Here is a 22,198-nt window from a genome sequence, read left to right on the forward strand (position 1 = left end):
TACTGGTACTTCTCAAAGCAAAATCGTGCCGAATTAAGTCCTAAGTAACATTGACAGATCCTCTTCGTAGATTCTCTCTTTGCATTCTCACGGCCACGTTAAGACAACCCCAGCTATTTTACGCACACAGATCGATGAAAGAAGCTATAACCAACAATCAATACGAAACTAACGATTTTAAATTGGCTCACCACTTTAGTAGCCTATTGGTCCCAAGCAAACGATTAACGTAGCCTATTCTAGTTGAAATTATATTACTACACTATGTTTGTTTTGATTCGCTATGAAAGTTTGACAGATAACATCAGGGGTGTGTGGATTCATGCAGAACATGCAGGGGTGAGTGAAATAGCTTGGGACTGCTTGGGACCGTTGTTCTGGTACTGAGTGAGCCAAACATAATAATGATTTTCTTCGGGACCCAGCGGTCTTAGAGTTACCTCTATGCTATAACATAGCTTCTAATACGACAAACACGACAAGAAACGGTTCTGCACCCAAGTTATTATTGAAAGAGAAAGTCGATGAAGAAAATAGATCAATATTACTTAGGACCTAATGCATTCTTCAGCTTGAAATGTTGTCGTTGGAAATGACTAATGCTATCGAATTAATTCTTTATGTTACAGCTTGAATACTGTTAACATGTCTGTGAATGTGCGGGTTTTTCCAAGCGGTAATCAACTCTGCACAATGTGCCGAAACACATCGTGGCACACTGATCGGCACTTCATGGCACACGATGACAAGCATGACACAAAATATAATTTAAAATTGCTTCACTGTTTTGTCTTGACATTTTGCCAATCGTTGCTAAGGTTTACTTCTTTGTTCACTTCAAAATAAGGGGGAAAGGGGATTTTTTTTTTGTCAGTGCCATTTTCCAGCGAAATTGTTCCCAATAATTGACGAGACTCTCTTCGCCCTTATGCTTTCTTGAAGATGAACCTGTCCATAGTTTCAGGGAAGTCCACGAATTGGTCAAAGTCACCGAGCCCCGAAAAATAAGCCAGAATACCTATTAACTCGATGGCCATAGGATCTGGACCGAGAGTCAATTGTATGGGTAAGGAGAATAGAGCTAATAAACTATAGAGGAAGAATAGCACTGCCGTCATTGTCGAAACATCTTTTCCTTACATTGAACACAACTTTCAAAGCGAGAAAAAACTATGCAGTTCGACAGTTCTGTACCCGGTATTATTCAACATCGGAACAAAGGGAACATCAGCGCTATTCTTCCTCTATAGTACATTAGCTCTATTGTAAGGAGCATTGCAGCGCTAATGTACGGTGTCAACAACAGCCCGGTGCCGAACGATCCTACCATTCTTCAGATGTATCTGCAATCGCAGCTGTTTCTCCCGCAGAACCGCTCGGTACGATTGATGGTTCACTAATCAGTCAGCCGTACAGCTCATTCTATGAACTGGACTCGGATTCGATTGAATGTGGAGGCTGGTGGAGTCATTGGATCCCGTATTACCAACAATCAATACGAAACTAACGATTTAAAATTGCCTCACTACTTGACTAGCCTATTTGTCCCAAGCAAATCGATTACGTACCCCATTCTAGTCAAAATTCTAGTACTACACTATGTTTGTTCTGATTCTCTATGAAAGTTTGACAGATAAAATGAGGGATTAGTGGATTTTCCTAGGTTTCGAGGGGTGAATCGATTAGCTTGGGACCGAAGATAGTACCAGAGCTGAGCCAAAAGTTGAGCTCGTTTCTTCGGGACCTTCTGGTCTTAGACTTACCTTTATGGTATTACCAGTTTGCAGTCTCTCTACGCTTTTTCGAAACTGTTCGTATCACCGAGGGTAATAGCAATATTAAGGGGAAGCTCACCGGCCCAAAAATAAAAAAAATATTTTCGGTACGTTTTTATTTTTCTAAAAATATTGGGAAAAATTATCAAAAATCCAAGAAAATCAATTTCTTCCTTAGATTTTTGTCAAAAATTACATGCAAAAAAAATTTTCTATCCCATCATGAAAAAAAATTGGACTCTCAGAAAAACCGAAAAGTTGATGTTTTGTGGTTTTTTGAGTCCAACTTTATGCCATAATGACTTATAAAACATGTTTTTGCACGTGAATTTTCTTTAAAAAATTAGAAAAAATGTGATTTTTTTAGATTTTTGATACTTTTTTTTCAATATTTTTAGAAAAATCAAAACGTAATTATTTTTTTTCGAAGCGGTGAACTTCCCCTTAAGGAAGATGCTGCTAACAGAATTGTGAAGGTAACCACACCGGAGGTCGGAGCCAATCTGAATCGTGTATTATTGAACGCATTCGGAACCGGCAGCAATTTCAGGGAGATTAATATGCGATTCCGGCATGACCATGAATAAACAAATATGAAGGAACAACAAGCAGATCAAGAAGGAGGTAGTCATCAAACGACTGCAACCAGTATCGAGATCCTGGACCGACATTTGGATAATAATTATTCCATGGAAGATGTGGATAAACGGTTTAAGTGCTCGATTAAAAGATAGAATATGAGAATAATGAGAAAGAAGAAGACCAGTACGAGATAATTTGTTACCGTAAATGACCAGTGGTCTCCTGGGTCGCCTGTTTATTTATTAGGATTTTTAAAGGTTCTAAACCATGGACGAAGTAGTTTGACCCCCCCATAAAAAAGGAAGGCCACTTAGACAGATTTAGTACATAATCACAACTGCTGACACTGGGAAGCTACTGCAGGTCTATTGTTGCTATGACTACCACCGGTGGGCATTTTAGCTCCTGATATGATGATAATGTAGACCAGATGCATCTTCCACTTGCCGATTGAAGACTTGGTTTCGGCAAACGTCTGCCATGGTGACGCACGGTACAGAGCTGTCTTCTATGATGATGATGATTCTCCTGTATGGACAGCTTTTGCTATCAGTGACCCTTCTCCTTCTCGTGGAGGGGCTAAACGTCGAGTGTCACTTCCTTGAAGCGGATGACCGCTAACAAGCTGGATCTTAGGATTAAGTTTCACGACTTTTTTCCGTCCTTGACTTGAAAATGTAAACCCACAGTATTGGTTGGCAGGGTTGCAAACTCATGGGTTACTGAGATTGATACCTTGACTGCTACACTTTGGCACGTTTGGAACGTTTGGCACAACGCTTGACCTAGCTTTCGGCGCAGATTGGGATGTGCAGAGTTGAACACCCCTGGGGTTTTTCATTTTTGTTGCAAACATTTTTCACGATGCAGACATTTACCAGACATATACAGATACTTGAAAGTAATAGAACAGACAAACCGACATAACCATAGAGGTAACTCTAAGACCACTGGGTCCCGAAGAAAATCATTATTATTTTTGGCTCACTCAGTACCAGAACAACGGTCCCAAGCAGTCCCAAGCTATTTCACTCACCCCTGCATGTTCTGCATGAATCCACACACCCCTGATGTTATCTGTCAAACTTTCATAGCGAATCAAAACAAACATAGTGTAGTAATAGAATTTCAACTAGAATAGGGTACGTTAATCGTTTACTTGGGACCAATAGGCTACTAAAGTGGTGAGCCAATTTAAAATCGTTAGTTTCGTATTGATTGTTGACATAACTCTCATAATATCATTCTTCGCATATTAGGTTTTAGTTGGGAATGTACTCGTATTTGCCATGGTGGCACTACTGAAGCGTTAAGCAAGGCACCTCATTTTTAATTTATCAGTGATGCCAGTTCTTTTTCAGATCAATTTAGTAGTTCAGGGTAGAATTTGAGAACAAATAATTTTGATGAGTGTAATATTATATCCACTATTACCAGTACATCATCATGAATAACATTGATTAATGCATATTATATTTGTTTACTGCGCACACTTAAAAGTGCTTAGTGGTTGTAGAAAAAGTACTCATTAGTAGTTGTAGAAAAAGTACTCAACAATTTCCTGAAAAAAATACTGAAATTATGTGAATATCTGGTACGGATCCGTATTTCTGCAAAATACAATCAATAAGATAGATCTACGGAAAATTTCGTAGAACTGACATCACTTACTTGCATCTGTTTTGTTTTTATTTAACACAGCTGACGTGTTGACAGAACAATGGAAAAGCAACTAGTGAAAAACAAAATGCATTAACGAGGGATGCTCCGGTTGCAAATCAATGCTTGGGAATGGCCATGATAGAGGTTGCTATTGTGCATGCAAAATAAGCTTGACGATATTTTTTGAACAATTTTTTTTCTAAGAGTTATGTCTGTTTGTCTGTGGTCATAGTGTGACTAAATCACTTGAACTTTTTTTTTTTTAAATATGGATGAAGTATATATCCAATTTGCTTTTGATTCAGTTCCAACCTGGATCGGGTATCAATATTGGGATTGTTTTTGTAACCTGGCTTGGGTTGAAGTTCGCACTGACAATAAGCTCGGGTTGGCAAGGGTTGGAACAGGTTCCACCCTGGATAATAAACAAATTCGCTAATAGTTTCATTGGTTTCACCATCAGATTTTGCATATGTGCTCAGCTCCAATTCATGCGCTCCTTTACACTCGGTATCCATAGATTTAAAATGTATCGATAACATGCTGAACAATGATTGCCAATTTTCCGCTACACATTTTACCGGAGGCATCGTTTTCGGAGTGTTAAAAAGCGTCCATCATCGTGATTAACGGAAGTACACATGAAACTATAGTAAGGATGCAATTTGTCTGTAACCAGTGATATCAGTTAAACTAAAAAAACAACAATTTTTTGTGAATTTTATTTTCAGTGTAACGGAGGATCCAAACGAAATGACGTTTTATGTTTGATGTTTCAGTCTTTGGACTTGAGCGTGGGGGGCGGCACATCTAAATCTCATGTTTAGATGCTCAAAAAATCTCACACTAGCGAATCAATCTTCGAAAAATCTTCTTTCATTTGTCGTATCTACTTGCATCACTCATCATCTTTTTGCAGGAAATCTTCAGAATCATCATCAATCTTCTTTCAATCTACTCAGCGTGCGCGCAGCTAGCCACAGCAAAACACAATCTTTTTTGCATCGTAGATAGAGTCGTCCCCCTCGGACTTGAGCTTCTTCATGGGATATAAAGTATCACCATCAGGGCGAAAAGTTTTTCGATCTACTGAAACTAGTCCTAATCGAAACCCAAACATAATGTTCGATGCATCTCTGAAGTTATTGGTACTGCCCTAAAGATCTCTAAACTCAAAAAAAAAAAAAAAAATCTCAAGATTTCCCTGAATTTCTCAAAACATTTCAAAAGTTCCCGCACCTCTCCTGAAATTCTTTGATATATCCAGATGTTCCTAAATTTTCCTAAAGCTTTCCCGTAAAGCTTATGTACTTCCCTGAACTTCTCTGGACTTGCTTAAGGTGATACTCTAAGGAAGCCTTAGCGTGAAACTTCAAAGGCACAAATATCAGCTTCCACAAAATATACATTTGAAATTGCTACTCTCTGTTTGTAGTAGCACAGCAAACAAGGAGTAGAAATTTCAAATTTGTATGTTTTGTGGAAGCTGATATTTGTGCCTTTAAAGTTTCACGCTAAGGCTTCCTTAGAGTATCACCTTAAGATCCCAGAGTTTATCTGAAGCTTTCAAGAATTAGCTAGTCTGAGGTTCTAGGAATTCTTATAGAATCAAGATCTCTGGAATTCTCTGGAGATTTCTTTACTTCCCAAAAGATCATAGAACTTCTTGAAATATTCTGCAGTTTCCATGAAGCTTGAAGTTCTCAAAGCTTACCAGAAGTACCCAAAATGTTATAGAAGTTCTCAGATTTTACAGCAATCTGTTCATGAAATTTTGTATCATTCCTCGGATCTTCTTTAAAGTTCCTAAAAAATGCGGGTACCACTCTGACGTCCTCTAATCTATCGTGAAAATCTCGTTTTTTTTTTCTGAGTATGTTTATTGAACTGCCCTTAAATTAATGAAACTGTCCAGGAAATCTCTTCACATCCCGACGTTTTTTGTAGTTCCTTGAATTTATTGGAGCTTCCTCGGTGTTTTCTTAAAATCTTATGTGTTTTGATCTTCTTGAAATTTCTCGCATTTTGTTGCAGTTCCCGCAATTTTTTTGGTATTCTTGGTCCTATTTTGAAGTTCTCAGAACAGTTACAACTCAGAAGCTCACGTAACTTCCATAAGCATTTTTAAACTCAATTGAAGACATATAAACTTATGATAAGTTCTTGCAATTTTCCTAGAATTTATGGAACTGCTCTGAAACCATTGGGACCTTACATTAAGGATATAAAGACTTTACCGTGGAAGATGGAAGATTTTGAAGTTCTCAGAGCTATCTTGGAGTTAATTAAAGTTTCTTGAAATTCTCGGAATTGTCATAACATTATAAAAACTATCATAAACGCATTTTTTTCATGTTAAGGACAAGCTAACAACATTGAAAAAAAAAACTTTTTGATATTTCTAAAAATATTGGCAAAAGACATAGACAAACTAAAAAACCAGTTTTTGTTTTATATTCTTTGTAATTTTTTGGAATCTAATCTAGAAAATACAAAAAAAAAACTGGTTTCCATAGATTTCTAAAAAAATAATATGTATTTTTTTATTCTCTCTCTTCATGTAAAAAAAATGGACTTTAAACAAAACTACAAGGTCGATTTATGCCGTTTCTTGAGTGCAACTTTTTGCTATGATAATCTAGAAAAAAAAAATGTTGTACGAGAAAAATTAAAAGAAAATAAAACTGACAATCCCTATTCTAAACGCTTGCCCGTCACTCTACTCCTGTAACTAAAACTAGAAATACTCAGAGGGAGAGATGGGCGGAGGAAACAAAATATAATTTGGCAGCAGGGATTTGTACCTAAATTATCTTGCAACCCTTGCTATAAGCTAGCCTTTCACATGACTTACTTTTGATTCGATATACGTGCAAAATAATAATTGAGTGCATCGCAATAATTTGCACATTTATTGGTGCCATTAATTAAACAACTAAGATCAATTAATCAATAGAGTTGGAATTTTGTTTTTGATTCCAAAAACTAGTTGAATGTGAGAAGCACACGAAACATAAAAGTGATTAAATTTCTGTTCTATTGCACTACTCTCAAATTTAATGTACTAATCTTCTTCTTCTATCCCTTATTTAACGTCGGTCTCTGTTCCGCAATCTAGTGCCAATCACCGATGGACATCGATTGCCATCCATTGACGGCAATCGAATGTGCAGGAAGGCAGCTTCCACACCTGCGTAGGATATCGCACCCATTCAACGCACATGGACCGGGACCAACGGCTTTACTTCCCTTCCGAAGGAAGACGTGGCCAGAGATTTTTATGCCTCAGAAAAATCCCACCGACCTCGGCTGGGATTGAACCCAGACCCATTGGAGTGAGAAAGCAGTCACGCTTACCACTACACCACCGGCGCCGGCTTTAATTTACTAAGAATAAGAAATCCTCTGAAAAATTCTAATGGGAATGTTCGATTGGCTCAGAGTTTGACAGTTCATTTGGCTCAAAACATTCTCTCTGCTCATCTCTCTCTGTCTCTGAGTATTTCTAACTAAAACCAATGTGAATAAAAAGTCATGACTGACCGGGCTCAAATTGCACTATTTACGTATCATGTTCCAAAAATGTTCCAGAACATGTATTTGACACCTGTGCCTGAAAATAGTAAATCTGGAATATGAAGTGCGTTCACTTTTCTCTCTCCTAATCTTATATTTCTCCATAATTAGTTAATTTTAAATGAACTTCTTTCTCTTCCATATATAGTGCAATTCCGTATTTGGCAACTCATGATTTTTGTTTTCTATGCTTTGTAGAAACTTCATTAAACGTGTAATTACATGTGTGATTTTACTCGATCATTCATTAGAAATTAGAGAAGCTTATTATAACATGTTATAGCGCTATCTTGATGGTGGTTTCTGTGTTGCAATTATTTGACAATCGTTATAACATGTTATAACTCTCCAGTCTGGACAGCGTTCAAAGGTGCAGCTATAAAACATGACCGATTTCTTTTGGGAATATAAAAAAAAATGTACAGGCGTAGAAAGCTCTCAATTAACAACTGTGGCAGTGCCAAAGAGAACACTAAGCTGAGAGCCGGCGTAAAGTCTCATTGGGGACGTAAAAATCCTAAAAAGGTATCATGAAACACTGTACTGAGAGTCCTACAGCACCGATTCCTTTCTTCTCACCTCTTATACCGCACATCGCTACAGCACAGCTGATGAAATCGTGTTGCCAGAAACGGGAAGGCACTGTATAAACAAATGACTGATAAGATACGAGAATAGCTCATGTCATCGATCAACAGTAGCGAGATTTGCACACCATTCATTTCAATTGAATCAAGCGCTAACTGTACAATGTCCCCGGTGTCGGACATATTAGTACCCATTGCGCGGCCGGATTGGCCTGCCCTCCGTGTCTTATTCGAAACCAGTGATCTCGAGACCGAAATCCCGTGCAACACCATTCAAAACTACATCGATTGGACCGAGCGCGATCCGAAGATTCGTCACCTGGAGATCCTCAGTCTGAACGACAGCTGGCGCCAAAATGGAACATTTATTGTTCTGGTAAGCATCCACATTTGCTAGAAATTAGAGATGAACTAGCCTAAGGCTAAAAATCTCTTAAATAAAGAATTAAAAAAAAAAAAAAAATTTGCTAGAAACCTTGAAAATATAGCAGGACCATCCATTCCCAGGACCGTCACGAGATGTTTTTCTTCTCGCTGGAACCATCGAACGAATCTCTCGAACGAGCACTGGAACTAATCGATTGGGATTTCCCGTATCGAACCTACGGCATTCTTGATAAGCATCAATTGGTAATGAAACGAGTGCTCCAAAAGCTGAATGTGCCATTCCCCAACGTGTCCGTCGCTTGCAATCTGTATCTGTTACCGAAGGAAGTTGGTCTCGGTTTGGAAGTGCTGCCTCCGCCGGCTGGTTTTCGATTGGCTGAACTGAAAGTTCATCACGCCCAAATCATCAACGCAACCTGGGCATTTCGGAGTGGAGCATCCGAATATGCCATCACGCGCTGCATAGCTTGGAACACCAACGTGGGATTGTTCGACGAGCAGAACGAGTTGGTCGCATGGTGTTTGCTGAACAATTTGGGAATCATTTGTGTGCTGTATACGGTCGAAGCGTACCGGCGGAGGGGATTGGCGGAAGTGGTGCTGAGGGCAATGGTGACGAAATTGGCCAATCAGGGAATGAATTCCGTTGCGAGTGTGTTGCTCTCAAATGCCCCTTCCAGAGCTTTGTTTGAAAAACTGGGCTTCGAGGGGGACGCAACTTTGCATGATACTTGTCATCGGGTTGATCGATTGGTGGAGTGGAACTTTTTCTAGCAGGAGTGGAGTGAGTGGATGCTGGGAGGGACATTTGTCAGCGGGAATGACTCAAGTCCGTAGAATTGTTACTTTTTCAGTGCACAGTTCAAACAAGGACTAGCCTTGATTTGCTTTTGCGTTAAGGCTGAAATAAAGAAAGTATAAATTTTCACAATAATTGTAGACACTTGTTTTCCATTTACGTGATTTATGAACAACACCTTTGATGATGATTGGTGATGATCCATTGGGGTGAGAAAGCAGTCACGCTTACCATTACACCACCGGCGCCGGTTACTATTAAAGGGTGTATTCGATAAAAAAAAAGTCACACACATATTTACTCAGCAAAATTAAACCGACTATCGGATTTTCTTGAATTTTTCAGGGAATGAAAAACTACTAATGAGTTATGATTAACAAAATTTGTTTTATTCATTCGCATCTTCCTTTTCACTACACATATCAAATTTTGTACAACCGATTTTCCCAGTGTTTTTGTTGTTATTACCCAAATTTTCTTCAACTTCAGTTCAAGTTCCGTCTTTATAATTGCCCAGAATTTATCAATTGGGCAAAGTTCTGGTGAATTTAGTGGGTTCATATCTTTTGGCACAAAATTGACTCCGTTGGCTCGGTACCACTCAAACAAGTTTCGAGCGTAGTGGCAGGATGCTAGATCAGGCCAAAACAGAGTTGATCCTTTGTGCTTCCTTATGAATAGCAAGAGACCACTTTTACGACCACTCTCTTCCTTTCTTCGGGCACTCAGACGCTCTCGTGTGATAAGAGCCTTCAATCTGATCACACGAGACACAGTTGTATTTGCAATCCCAAGCTTTTTAGCGATCCATCGGTGGGATGCCTCTGGATTTTGATTGCAAGTGCACAACAATTTTTCACGAACAATTTCTTGTTTCGACAACTATGAAACTTGACAGATCCCAAGTCTCATCATCAATTACAACAGAGACGTTCGCATTTACTTGATTCCGTGAAATTACTTTAAATTTAGTTTTACTTGTATTCAATTTCAACTGCTTATACTTCAACCATCTACTAAGATAACGCAAATCTTCATTCAAGTGTAAAACAGCATCATCTAAATGTTGCAATGAATAACACAGTGTCATCTGCAAACAGACAAATGTCGCAAGATCGTAAAACACGTCGCAAGTCATTCTTCTTTCTTCTTCTTCGCATTTCCATCTTATTGCATATCGCATATTAGCTTATAGCGTGCTCTCAACTTAGTGTTCTAGATGCACTTTCACAGTTATTAATTGAGAGCTTTCGATGCCTGTACCATTTTTGCATTGATATGATTGTGTGGCAAGTCCAATCATACTTCTATGCCCAGGGAAGTCGAGAAATTTTCCAACCCGATTAATTCCTAAACCGGACCGGAAATTGAAACCAGCCACCTCCAGCCTGGTCTTGCTTTGTAGCTGCGCCTTTACCGACTGAGCTAAGGGAGGCCTCGTCTCAAGTCATTCATATAGATAATAAATAACAGGGGCCCTAATACACTTGCATATAGGTATTATTAAGTTGGAGAATGGTATATTAATTTGCCTCTAAATTTTTTCAGCATAAGAATTCCGTAAAATTATTGTGTGAAGCTTTTATAGGTCTTGATATTATTGTTTTACTGAGAATGTAACAATGGATAACAAACCGTCAGTTATTTAAATAACTAAATTATTTATTAGTTCGTTATTTGAAGAACATTTTTAGGGTAATATTTTTGGTATTTTACTCTTATGTCAGGCTAATCAATACCATTTTTTCAGTTTAAGGTTTCCAGTTATACTGTTAGCATACCTGAATAGGGTATTCATAAGTTTTTTTCTCTCCTGCTTGTATACAGACTAATATATGAGCTTGAAAGTATGCGTAGGTGTACTAGGCCTAAAGTAACACAATAATGAGTTTATGTACTGAAGATGAATCGATTTGCAGTCTACGGCAAAGTTGTTCTGCATTGTTTTCTCAATCAAAGTCGCAAGTGTGGTAAAAATTGATCAATTTTTAAATTTTTGCATGCTAATGACCTAAGACCCGAATAAAAATTTAAAGGGTCTATAATAAACAAAAAAGTAACCTATTTCGTTTAAAATTGGCATAGTTATTGGTGACCTTAATTCACATCAAATAAACAGTGGGATCACGGGGTTCAGATCCACCTAACAAACTTGGCCCACCTTAATATTCATGTGGTGGATTACGAATTGGTCTGTCTCGAGATAGTATGGCTAAAAATCTCCAAAATTTTTTTTTAAAAAACTCGATATGCAACGACTAAGTCACCTCCTTTAAAACTTGGAGATCATGGGTCTCATTGGATCACACATATGCAAATACACCCGGCTAACAGCAGACCATGTCATAAGAGAATGCAAAGCGTATGATGCTGAAAGAGAAAAACACCAAACCTCAGATATATCAATATACAATAACTCACATGAGAACGAGAACAACCTAATAAACTTCCTAAGAGAAACAGCAACCTTCCACAGAATGTAAATCACAAATAACAACAACATATGCAACAAAAGCGGTAGCAAATCAAAACACATACAGGGACACAATAAAACAATATCTCTTGGGCCTTACTTATACCACAAACACTCACGCGCACCAAACAGAAACATAAACTGAAACCACAAAGACAGGGACGTGGTCATCAAACTGACTAACTAGGCCACGACCAGCAGGACCTTCCATGGCCATCCTGTGTGTGCCTTTCCAGCTCTACCAGCTGCCGTTACAATTACCAATTACCAGGGCCCTCACGGAGACAACCTTGACGAAATAACTCTAGGAGTTAAAAGTCAAGTAAATGTTAATGCCTAGCCTGGGTCTCATTGGAGAAGTCGAAAAGAAGCATTTTTCGGATGAACGCATATATGAAAACAGTCGTTTCGACTTTGTTCCATAATGTGGCCCAGATAAGGCTGTGTGTATTCAACGAAAATGTAGGCCTCTCGGTTAAGAAAAAGGTTATTGACTTATGAAACGGATGTTATCCGAGTATTTAAAAAAAAGTTTTCTACTCTCACTTAGCACTATTTGTTTTTCACAACTTTCACTTAAATTTGCTTTTACTACATTACGCTTCGAGACTCACTAGCTAACTGACTGAAGCTCCTATCCAGGTAAAAATTTGATGCTTAACAAGTGCTGTTAAATCAATTTTAATTCAGCCTTAGATTGAATAATTGCTGTACATAGACCACGTTAACCTTTGTTAGACTTTTAAACATTTAAATCTGGTGATTTTAATCAGCCAAAAGCTTAACAGTAATATACATTATAAGCTTTTTTAGGCATAAAATAACAGTTTTTTCCAGCCCTTGTTCTGTAACATTAGAGCATGTCCCATCAAATTAAAATATACTTGTTATTGTAATTTTTTGTAAGATAGGAGCTAGATCTAGAAATTGTTAGAATATTTAAAATAAACTCGCCTATTTGAGCGCCGTCCGCTACCAAAACTGCTCGAGTAAACGACTATCACCCCTTCTCAACGGTTGGCAAACGTGTGTGGAAGGAAGTTCAGTCCTCCCATTGCGAGCGAGGGAGGAGATAAATAGGCTCTCGACCGCTTGATGAGGCTCTGTTGTGGAAAACCTTGTGACCGTACGGACGCGCAAAATTATTCAGTCGAGTGTTAGAAAGTATAATACGGATTTTTGCCTTTCGCGTGTGTGACGCCGAGTGTGGCGAGTGAAACGGGCTGTAACCTGGCCAGAAGATCCAAAAACCAGTCTCGGTAGTGCATAACTCTGGTGTTCGGACGAAGTGTGCCGAAACCTACACGTGGCGTGCGTATTATTTGCCACCGAGCTGGTGCACAGTCCTAAGTTCGCGAGTGTCCGTCGGTTGTGTGGTAGCCGAAGGAGTGAATAATTGCCTCCTTCGAGCTCCTAGTGTTGGTCCGAGAAGCCGGAAAAGAACAGGCCGTTAGAACGGTCCACATTAGTGCGCGAGTGGTGAAATCAAATTTCGTACCTCTGTCCGAAAAGTGCGCCGCAACCAAAAGAAATACGCCTAACCACGTGTGCTCGCAGGATTCCTAGGAGAATCCCTGCCGCAATTACCCCGACGCCTGCGACGACGCAGAGAGCAGCGAGCGACGGCGCGGGCCCAACGTAACCTCCCGATCGACAGAGTAGGCAGCCCCTGAGGGAAAAAGGTAAGTTGCATGCTACCTTCATAATGTTATAGTTCAGCATTCCAGTTTTATTTCAAAAATAATAATGGAGGCCGTATCTTATCCTATGCATTTATGGAACTGCTAGAACTTGTTGCTGACTAATTGGATTTACATATTTATATTGTTAATATAAGTCTAAAAATTATCTTTGCATTTCGGGATTCGAGCCGGTAGTCGCTGATTCACAGGCGTCAACCAAATCTACTGGACCATTTAAGCATATGTGTGGTAAAAGATTTGATCATTATCTAGAAGCACGTCAAATTTAAGTTGAATAACAGAAACCGAAAGAGTATTATACAGCTATGCAGAATTGTAAACAACAACTGGTGACAGGAAAACATTCCTCTCATTTTCAAGTGCAGTGCGGTCTGAAACTTCAGTGCAATATTTTATTTTATTTTATTTTATATATCACCGTCTTCGACTAGTCGTACAGACTGAACTATTTTCTTATAAACTAAAGATTGCTTCTAATCCTATTTCTAAAAACATTTTTGGTCAAATTAAAATCAAATTCGTCACAAACAACATTTAACGAGCGAAGGCACGAATCGAACGGGTTGTTGTATCCGTAGTTTGTTCTGTGGTATGGAACTGCTAATAAAGGTGAGTTCCGAAACCGTCGGGGAGGAATGTTTAGTGGGATCTGTGCGAGAAGTTCAGGACAATCAATAAATCCTCCGATGACATCAAAAATAAATAATCGCTGCATCGTAACTCGTCTGGTAGATAGTGGCTCCAATCCTATGAGCTTACATCGGTCAGAATAGGGAGGAAGATTAGACGGATCGTTCCAGGGAAGCTGTCTCAATGCAAAACGTACGAACCTTTTCTGTACCCGTTCAATGGTAAGAACATGAACTACATAGTAAGGGGCCCAAACTGGAGCAGCGTACTCCAGAATGCTACGAACCAACGAACAGTAGAGAGTTTTTAACGCGTAAATGTCGGTGAACTCGGACGCATGGCGACGGATGAATCCCAGCACAGAAAAAGCTTTGGCAGTCATAATTCCCACGTGTTCGTTGAACCTTAGTTTCGTATCGATGGTAACACCGAGGTCGCAGATGGACGAAACTCGTTCTAATTCCGCCGTTTCCATCCTGTATTGATGCAGAATGGGGCTATTGCAGCGACTGAAGGAAATAATTTTGCATTTCTTGTTGTTAACTCGCATGCCGTTATCGCTACACCATATCATCATAGTGTTGATATCCTCTTGCAGAGCAAAGCAGTCCAAGAGAGAAGCTATGACACGATAGAATTTAAGGTCATCAGCGAATGAGAGCTTGAACGAGGAAAGCCGCAAACACAGATCATTGATGAAAATGTTGAATAATAGTGGTCCCAAAACGCTTCCTTGGGGTACACCAGACGTGATGTTGAAAGAGCGGGAACGAGCCGAGTTGATCACAACATATGCGGTACGATCACATAAGTACGAAGAAATCCACTCCGTAATCCAATCTGGAAAACCTATGTGCCTCAGTTTCTCAATGAGCTGAATGTGCGGTACGGTATCAAAGGCTTTCGCGAAGTCAACATACACCGCGTCAACTTGCCGCCTCTCTTCTACTTCGCGGGACACTGTGGTGACGTAACACATGAGGTTCGTTGTTGTAGAGCGATGCTTCATGAAGCCATGCTGACCTTCGAAGATAATCGGAGACGCTACGTTGTATAAAACATTGTGCACCAGTTTTTCAAATATTTTACTGAGACAACAAAGAATAGATACTCCGCGATAGTTTGTCACCTGGTTACAGTTGCCTGACTTGTGTATAGGAACAACGTAAGCAGATTTCCAAGCCGCTGGAAAGGTCCTTTCACGAAGCGATTGATTGAATAAGTGAGCAATTGGATTCGCCAGTTCTTCGGAACAGTTTTTCAGCAGCAGAGGTGGTAAACCGTCTGTTCCGGATCCTTTTTTGATGTCAAGGTCATCGATGGCTCGTAGAACTTCTTCGGTGGAGAACTGAATGACAGGAAGGTTGATGATGTGCGACGGAATATGTGCAAAGCAGTCGCGCCTTGGTACAGGTGACACTTTGCTAAACACGCTCTCGAAGAATATGGCAAAAAGGTTAGCAGCATCCACATTTGTATTAGCCTGGAGATCATTGTAGCTAACGTTACATGGGATGCGAGTAGATGCTTTCCGATTCCTCACGAAGTCCCAGAAACACGACGGGTTTTGTTTTACACTGTCCTGGATCCTGGATAGGTAGCGTTCATAGGTGGATAGAAGAACTGTTTTGTACTGCAGCTCCACTTCACGAAGGTACTCGCGGTCGTTCTCAGATTTCGAAAGAAAGAAACGGTGACGTGCTTTTCTGATGATGTTGCGAAGATGTCGTAGTTCAGGGGTCCACCATGGTTTACTGGAAACTGGACTGAACGTTCGCCTTTTCCGAGGTACATAGTCGTTGAGCACTGCGTAAAGTTTTTCATAGAATGCTGATAATAAAGGGTGTCCACGATGAAATTGCCACACACAAAATTGATTCGCAAAATTCGAGTTTTCATCCGATTGCCATCAAATTTTCAGGGATTGAGAAATAACTATTAAACTTCATTTTACCATTTTACTCGTATTTTATTTACAGTCCATACGCAAATGCCCGCACCTTGGTCTTAACCCCGGCCATAAGATTCTGCACAACCTGTGAATCAACCGTTTTTTGCATGTAAACCCATATTTTCTTCAGTTCCTCGACTGTCTTCACTACCTTAGGTCGTTTAAGAAGGTGCTGCTTCATAATCGCCCAGTACTTCTCGATGGGGCGGAGCTCCGGAGTGTTGGGAGGGTTGAACATTTTCGGCACGAAATTGACCTTATTGTCCGCATACCACTTCAGCACGTCCTTGGAGTAGTGGCATGAGGCCAAATCCGGCCAGAAGATTGTTGGGACGTTGTGGGCCTTCAGGAGAGGAAGCAGCCGCTTCTGGAGGCACTCTTTTATGTACACCTGTCCGTTCATCGTGTCCTGGGTCACGAGAGGTGCACTCCGCTTCCCGCACGTGCAGATGGCTTGCCAAACCAGGAATTTCTTCGCAAATTTGGACATCTTCTGAGTGCGGACATGCTCCGGAACGCTGAACTTATCCTTGGCCGTGAAAAACAGGTTGCCGGGGATCTGTTTGAAGTCGGCCTTCACATATGTTTCGTCGTCCATGATGCAGCATTCAACTTTCGTCAGCATGTTGAGGTACAACTTCCTGGCACGGGTTTTGGCGGACTTGTTCTGCTTCTCGTCGCGATTAGGGGCCTTTTGTACCTTGAACGTTCGAAGCCCAGCCTTAGTTTTGGCCTTCTGGACAAAACTTCGGCTTAGGTGCAGCTTCTTAGCCACATCCCTAACGGAGGCGTTCGGATTTCGGTTGAAGGCCCCAACTACGCGGTTGTGATTTTTGGTGTTGTACGGAATACTTTTTCCTTCACTTCTGGGCTTCCGATCGGTGGTCAACCGTTCCTCGAACCGCTTAATCACTCGCGACACCGTGGAATTCGCGATTCCCAACGTTTTAGCGATGGAACGATGCGAGAGATCCTTGTTCTCGTGATGAATGCGCAAAATTTTATCACGCACGAGCTGTTCTTTCGACTCCATTTTCGCGAGTTTTGATCACAGGACTTTAAAACTTGCAGGATGTAAATAATGCACTATGAACTATATCCACCCAAATTTTCATTAAATTCTGCCCAACGGTTAAAAAGTTAGAGCAATTTCATAGTGTGGCAATTTCATCGTGGACACCCTTTAATTCATCCAAAGGCTCAGATAGCAGTAAAGCTTCCCAGTCGATTGCAGTCAGAGCCGATTTCAACTGTCCAAAATCGTACGAGTGGAAATCGTAGTTAAGATTTTCGTCCGACTCATTCTCTACCACTAAATTGTCATTGCTCTCATTGAACAGCAAAACAAAAGGCACGTGGTGAATGTCAGCGGGCAGCAGAGGCGTGGAGGGTTCAACGAGGTCCAGTTGCTCTGGAAGACTGGCGAATACGAGATCGAGTAGTCTGCCATTCCCATTCACGTAGCGGTTAACTTGCTGCAAACCAGTAGCAAACATAGTTTCTATGAGTGCCTGTTCGTGTTCGGAATGAACATTCAAGGGTATGAAACCGTTTACATCTTCGTCCAACTGCCAGCGTAAATTAGGAAGGTTGAAGTCACCCAGAGACATAATGATGTCTGCTGCGGTGGCACAGTTTGCAACATGTTGCACTGCGTTAGCATGTGCAGAATAAAGGTCGGCGCTTGAGTTTGGTGGAAGGTAAATCGCAACAAGGTAAAGTGATCGAGATTCCAGTCGTACACAAACTGCGACTTGCTCAAGATGATTGCAATCCAACAGTGGCATAGCTTTGCAAACGAGATGAGTTTTGACCGCGATTAGCACTCCTCCTCCACGAGAATGCTGACTAGTCAATGCACTACGGTCGCAACGGTAAAATGTATAGTCGGACGAAATTTCAGTACTATCGATATCTGCTCGAAGCCAAGTTTCCGTGAAGACGAGCACATCGTAGTCGCAGCTGGAGAGAAGCAAACGTAACTGCACAATTTTGGTACGCATGCCTCTGACATTCTGATAGTACACCGAGATGAGGCGTTGAGATGAACTTGTTTTAGTTTCTGATCCAGAAACAACGGAGCATTTTAGGGACGTTGTAATGTTGACTGGACTCGTTGTGATAACTTCAGTGATGCATTGAAGAGCGGCTGAGTGGAACTGCGCTGACGGCCCTGGGCAGCTGGAAGCGATAGACGTTACCCGACAAGGAATGTTCTTACTGTGCGCGTACTTGCCTGCTGCGACGGAGTGGAAGACCCCTTCTCCAGCTTCGTACACAGGACCGGGATGACTGCAGGTCGCTGGCGGTGTAGGCTCGACTGTGACGAGAGGATTAGGGGCTTCCGTGAGGCTTTCAGGCATGCATCCCGGTGGCTTGAGTGTTGATGATGAGAGTGCACAGTTGTAAACCCCTCTGCTACTCAGTGGAAAAGTTATCAACAGGGTCGGAAGGAAGGAATACGGTATACCACTCTCACTCTTCAATCTATGCTGTCAGTAGTAACTCACGACGATAGGGTATTGTCCATAAACAGGGCAAAGGGGAAAGACAACATGAATGATTCACTTATGGTTTTCTATGCTCAAAAGCCACAGAGTCAATTTCCTACTGAATAAACCACAAAGGGAGGGAGGCATGAAGACTCCTTTCGAGTCCGGAGAACGATACACAAAAGAAATGGTAGTGAGATTTTCAACTAGTATGAAAAGTTCTGGACTAAGAAAATTACATGTACAATAGCATTATATTCTAGATTTTACGATACATAGTTTTTAACATTGTGACGTCACATTTTACTTGCGGTTTGGCTTCGTTTTCGGGGTTTCTCGGCAGTGGCGGTGGTGGTGGCGATGGGGCGATGGTGGCGGTGATGAAGCGGGTGGTGGTTATTCTGGCGAATCACTAATTGGTCTAATTCTGGTGACTGCGTGGCGATTGCGTGATAACTCGCCCGGTGCATGCAGTTCGCGGAGCGGTGGCAACCAAAACAGCATAGAGGGTGGCGGAAGAGAAAGAAGCGGGACGATATTGGCTCGTTAGAACCCGCGGTAGCGACTGCTGCACTGCTCCAAGCTGGTTCTCCTGAACCCAGCTGGAGGACCAATCCCGAACGCGTGTCACAATGGACTTACCGCTGCAACGTGGCCTTTGCAAAATGGCTTCGCTAATAATGCCGGGCTTGTCCTTTGACCTCGAACACAATGGCGCTCGCTCCAGGACAAATGCTGCCAAAGAAAAGAAAAAGGCCCTTTGTGGACCTTTTCTTTTAGAATTATCTGCACGGTAACAGTCAACCGTCAGTTTGGGGTGACAATTGGTCGAACTACCCACTTTTACTAACGAAATTTTTAAACACGACTGACACTACTAACTTTTCTTTTTACTAGCCCTAGACCTTTGGGAAAATTAGCACGTCGCGCACTGAGTCTGTTCCCGAGTGCGGTTGAAACAGAATTAACCTGACTCCTGCTAGCATGCCAAGCAATAATCCGCAAAAAACCACGAAATACGAGCAGACCCGAAATGTTGCTGTATTTACATATTTATTTCACCCGTCGTTGTCTCTCCCCTTACCCCATATATGGACAACCTTTTCGGCAGAGCGCCTGCTGTCAACCAGTTTGATGAGAGTGAGTGGTACCGCAGGCGAATGGAAAGGTATGGGAAAGTGAGCGACCAACAGCAGAGTTGGATTTAGGACATTCTACAACACTGTTATACAGTCGATTATGAGTGCACTTGTGATAGAGTCACAAGCCCACATTATGGAACCATCGGTTACACAGTGGTCTCCTGACATTGAGCGGCTGGAAGCGATGTGCATTACCGGGAGTGAGGTATTCAAATTGATTGTGTACTTGCCTGCGATAACGGGTTGGAAGACCCCTTCACCTGATTCGTACACAGGACCGGGATGACTGCTGGTCGCTGGCAGGAATGGCTCGACTGTGACGATAGGATTTGGGGCTTCCGTGAGGCTTGCAGGCGTGCATCCCGGTGGCTTGAGTGCTGATGATGAGAAGGTAGGAAACGATGATCGACTGAATTCGCCGAGATCCTCCGAGAAGCATCGGTGAGGTTTCGAACTTTGATCTCCTGGCGTTGAACGGCTGGAAGCGATGGGCATTACCGGAAGTGAAATGTTCAAATCGATTTTGTACTTGCCTGAAATAGCTGGTTGGAAGACCCCTTCACCGATATCGTGCACAGGACCGGGATGGCTGTAGGACGCTGGCAGGAATGGCTCGACTGTGACGATAGGATTAGGGGCTTCCATGAGGCTTTCAGGCGTGCATCCCAGTGATGAGGTGAGTTTTGGTGGAGTCGGTTGCTGCAGGTTGGGAGTCTTCAAGTAATGATTGCAATGATTAGTCTTCTGATGGCTTCCGAAAGTTTTTCGAACCATAATCTTCGAATTCTCTGAACATGATTCCTTCTGGCCATGTTGAGGGATCCAATGCCGTTGTCTTCAAATCCTGGTCGAGGCCGATTTTGAAAGAGATGAATGACAAGCCAGCGGTGTCCTTGCCCTTTGGTACCAGTTTCACCACTTCAGGATCAACGGTGGTTTCCAAGCATTCTTTCACTATCGCCGAAATCAATTCGTTCGTTGCGTCGGGACGGATGCGTGACAGGTAAAGCCAGAATTTGTCATTGCCGACAGTAGAGTTTTGAACTGTGACAATATTCTGACTTGATTCTTTCGACCCGTATTGAGCTGCTGTGTTTGCCATGTAACGTGCCTTTGGAGCTTGAGGGGGCCGGGGTTCAGGCCTTGGTAATGCAGGAGGAGCAGGAAGAGTGGCGGGTTTGGTTGAAAGCTGTTTAATTTCGGTACGTAGTTCGTTGATTGCTTCCGATAACGATGCAAGCGGAGACGGCTCATGTGAACAACACGAAATTGAACGAAAATGGCTATTTTCGAACATTTCGGCACACTTCACGCACATCCAAAATAAATTCTTCTTGTGCGACGTAAAGTAGCTTAGAAGCGCTCGTGACACACCAGCGCACGTCATGTGAAAAATTCCACCGCAGTAACCACGACAAGCCACTTGATCGATACCAACGATAGCTTGGCAACATTCTGAGCAAGCCTTCTCCATCGTGTGTACCGCGTTGATGTAAACCAAAATCGCCTACCAGTATGCTTGGAAAATGATGATGTGCCCACAAAGCAATGTTGGTTCGCGCTATTCGCCAGCAGATGTCGCTTCAGGAGAGAAAATCGGCGTGGGGAGGTAATAGGCCTTTGTTGTTTAATCACACTGACGAAAACAAAACACTCGCGGAATGGGATAAAATATCACCGTAGCACAAATAAACTAGCACGTACACACACGAATTTCGTTAACCGAGCTTAACTGGACGACGTAACAACGGAAATAATATTTACGGAGTTGAAAAACACGGAAAATAACAGAAAAAATCACGACCGATAATTGTCAATATTACGCACACAGAGCAGTGATGCTAGAAATCATATATATATAATATAACATATATATATATAACAGACCAAACACAGGAATACAAATATTAATACTTCCAACGTCGTCGTAGCCCACATCTAAATCTCGTCTTCCTTGTCTCTACTGCTGCCACTGCTTGTAATTAGAAAGGTAGGCGTTGAATTTAGAAGATCCTTAATGCCGGAAATCACCGAGTGACACAGATATTGACGACATTTAACAAATCAAGCTATCAAAATATGTGTAACGCAGTGCTGATTTGTGGAGTTGTGTTAAACTTAAATAAGGCTTGTTTAATCTTTAGATCAGCTAACTTATTAAGGTTGGATAATGGGGATACAATTCGCTTCATGCACTACTAATAAACTAAATATTCAGCCTGATGTTAATCAGCTTTGTACACCTTAAATCAACCAATAATCAGCTTCTGTCCTTACTGTTCAGTTTGATTAGTTACTTGGGTAGCTAAGACCGTCTCGAATCCTTGCTTCCTAACTCAGGTAACAATTTGATGCTTAACAAGTGTTGGTTAATCGATTTTAATTCAGCCTTAGATTGAAAAATTGTTCTACATAGACCACGCTAACCTTTGTTCAGCT

At 41.4% G+C, this 22,198-nt stretch overlaps 1 protein-coding gene across 1 annotated transcript; it reads left to right on the forward strand.

Annotated features, from left to right (window-relative positions):
- Positions 1 to 8,219: 8,219 nt before the first annotated feature.
- On the forward strand, positions 8,220 to 9,494 carry LOC135705865 (uncharacterized). The gene is made up of 2 exons (XM_065227718.1): positions 8,220 to 8,558; positions 8,690 to 9,494. Exons 1-2 carry the CDS (start codon positions 8,277 to 8,279, stop codon positions 9,341 to 9,343), a joined length of 936 nt encoding a protein of 311 aa, XP_065083790.1. The 5' UTR covers positions 8,220 to 8,276; the 3' UTR covers positions 9,344 to 9,494.
- Positions 9,495 to 22,198: the final 12,704 nt, after the last annotated feature.

The sequence above is a fragment of the Ochlerotatus camptorhynchus genome, unplaced genomic scaffold (genome assembly GCF_037179485.1).
Source record: "Ochlerotatus camptorhynchus isolate MF236.1 unplaced genomic scaffold, CSIRO-AGI_Acam_v1.1 ptg000274l, whole genome shotgun sequence".
Classification (NCBI taxonomy): domain Eukaryota; kingdom Metazoa; phylum Arthropoda; class Insecta; order Diptera; family Culicidae; genus Ochlerotatus; species Ochlerotatus camptorhynchus.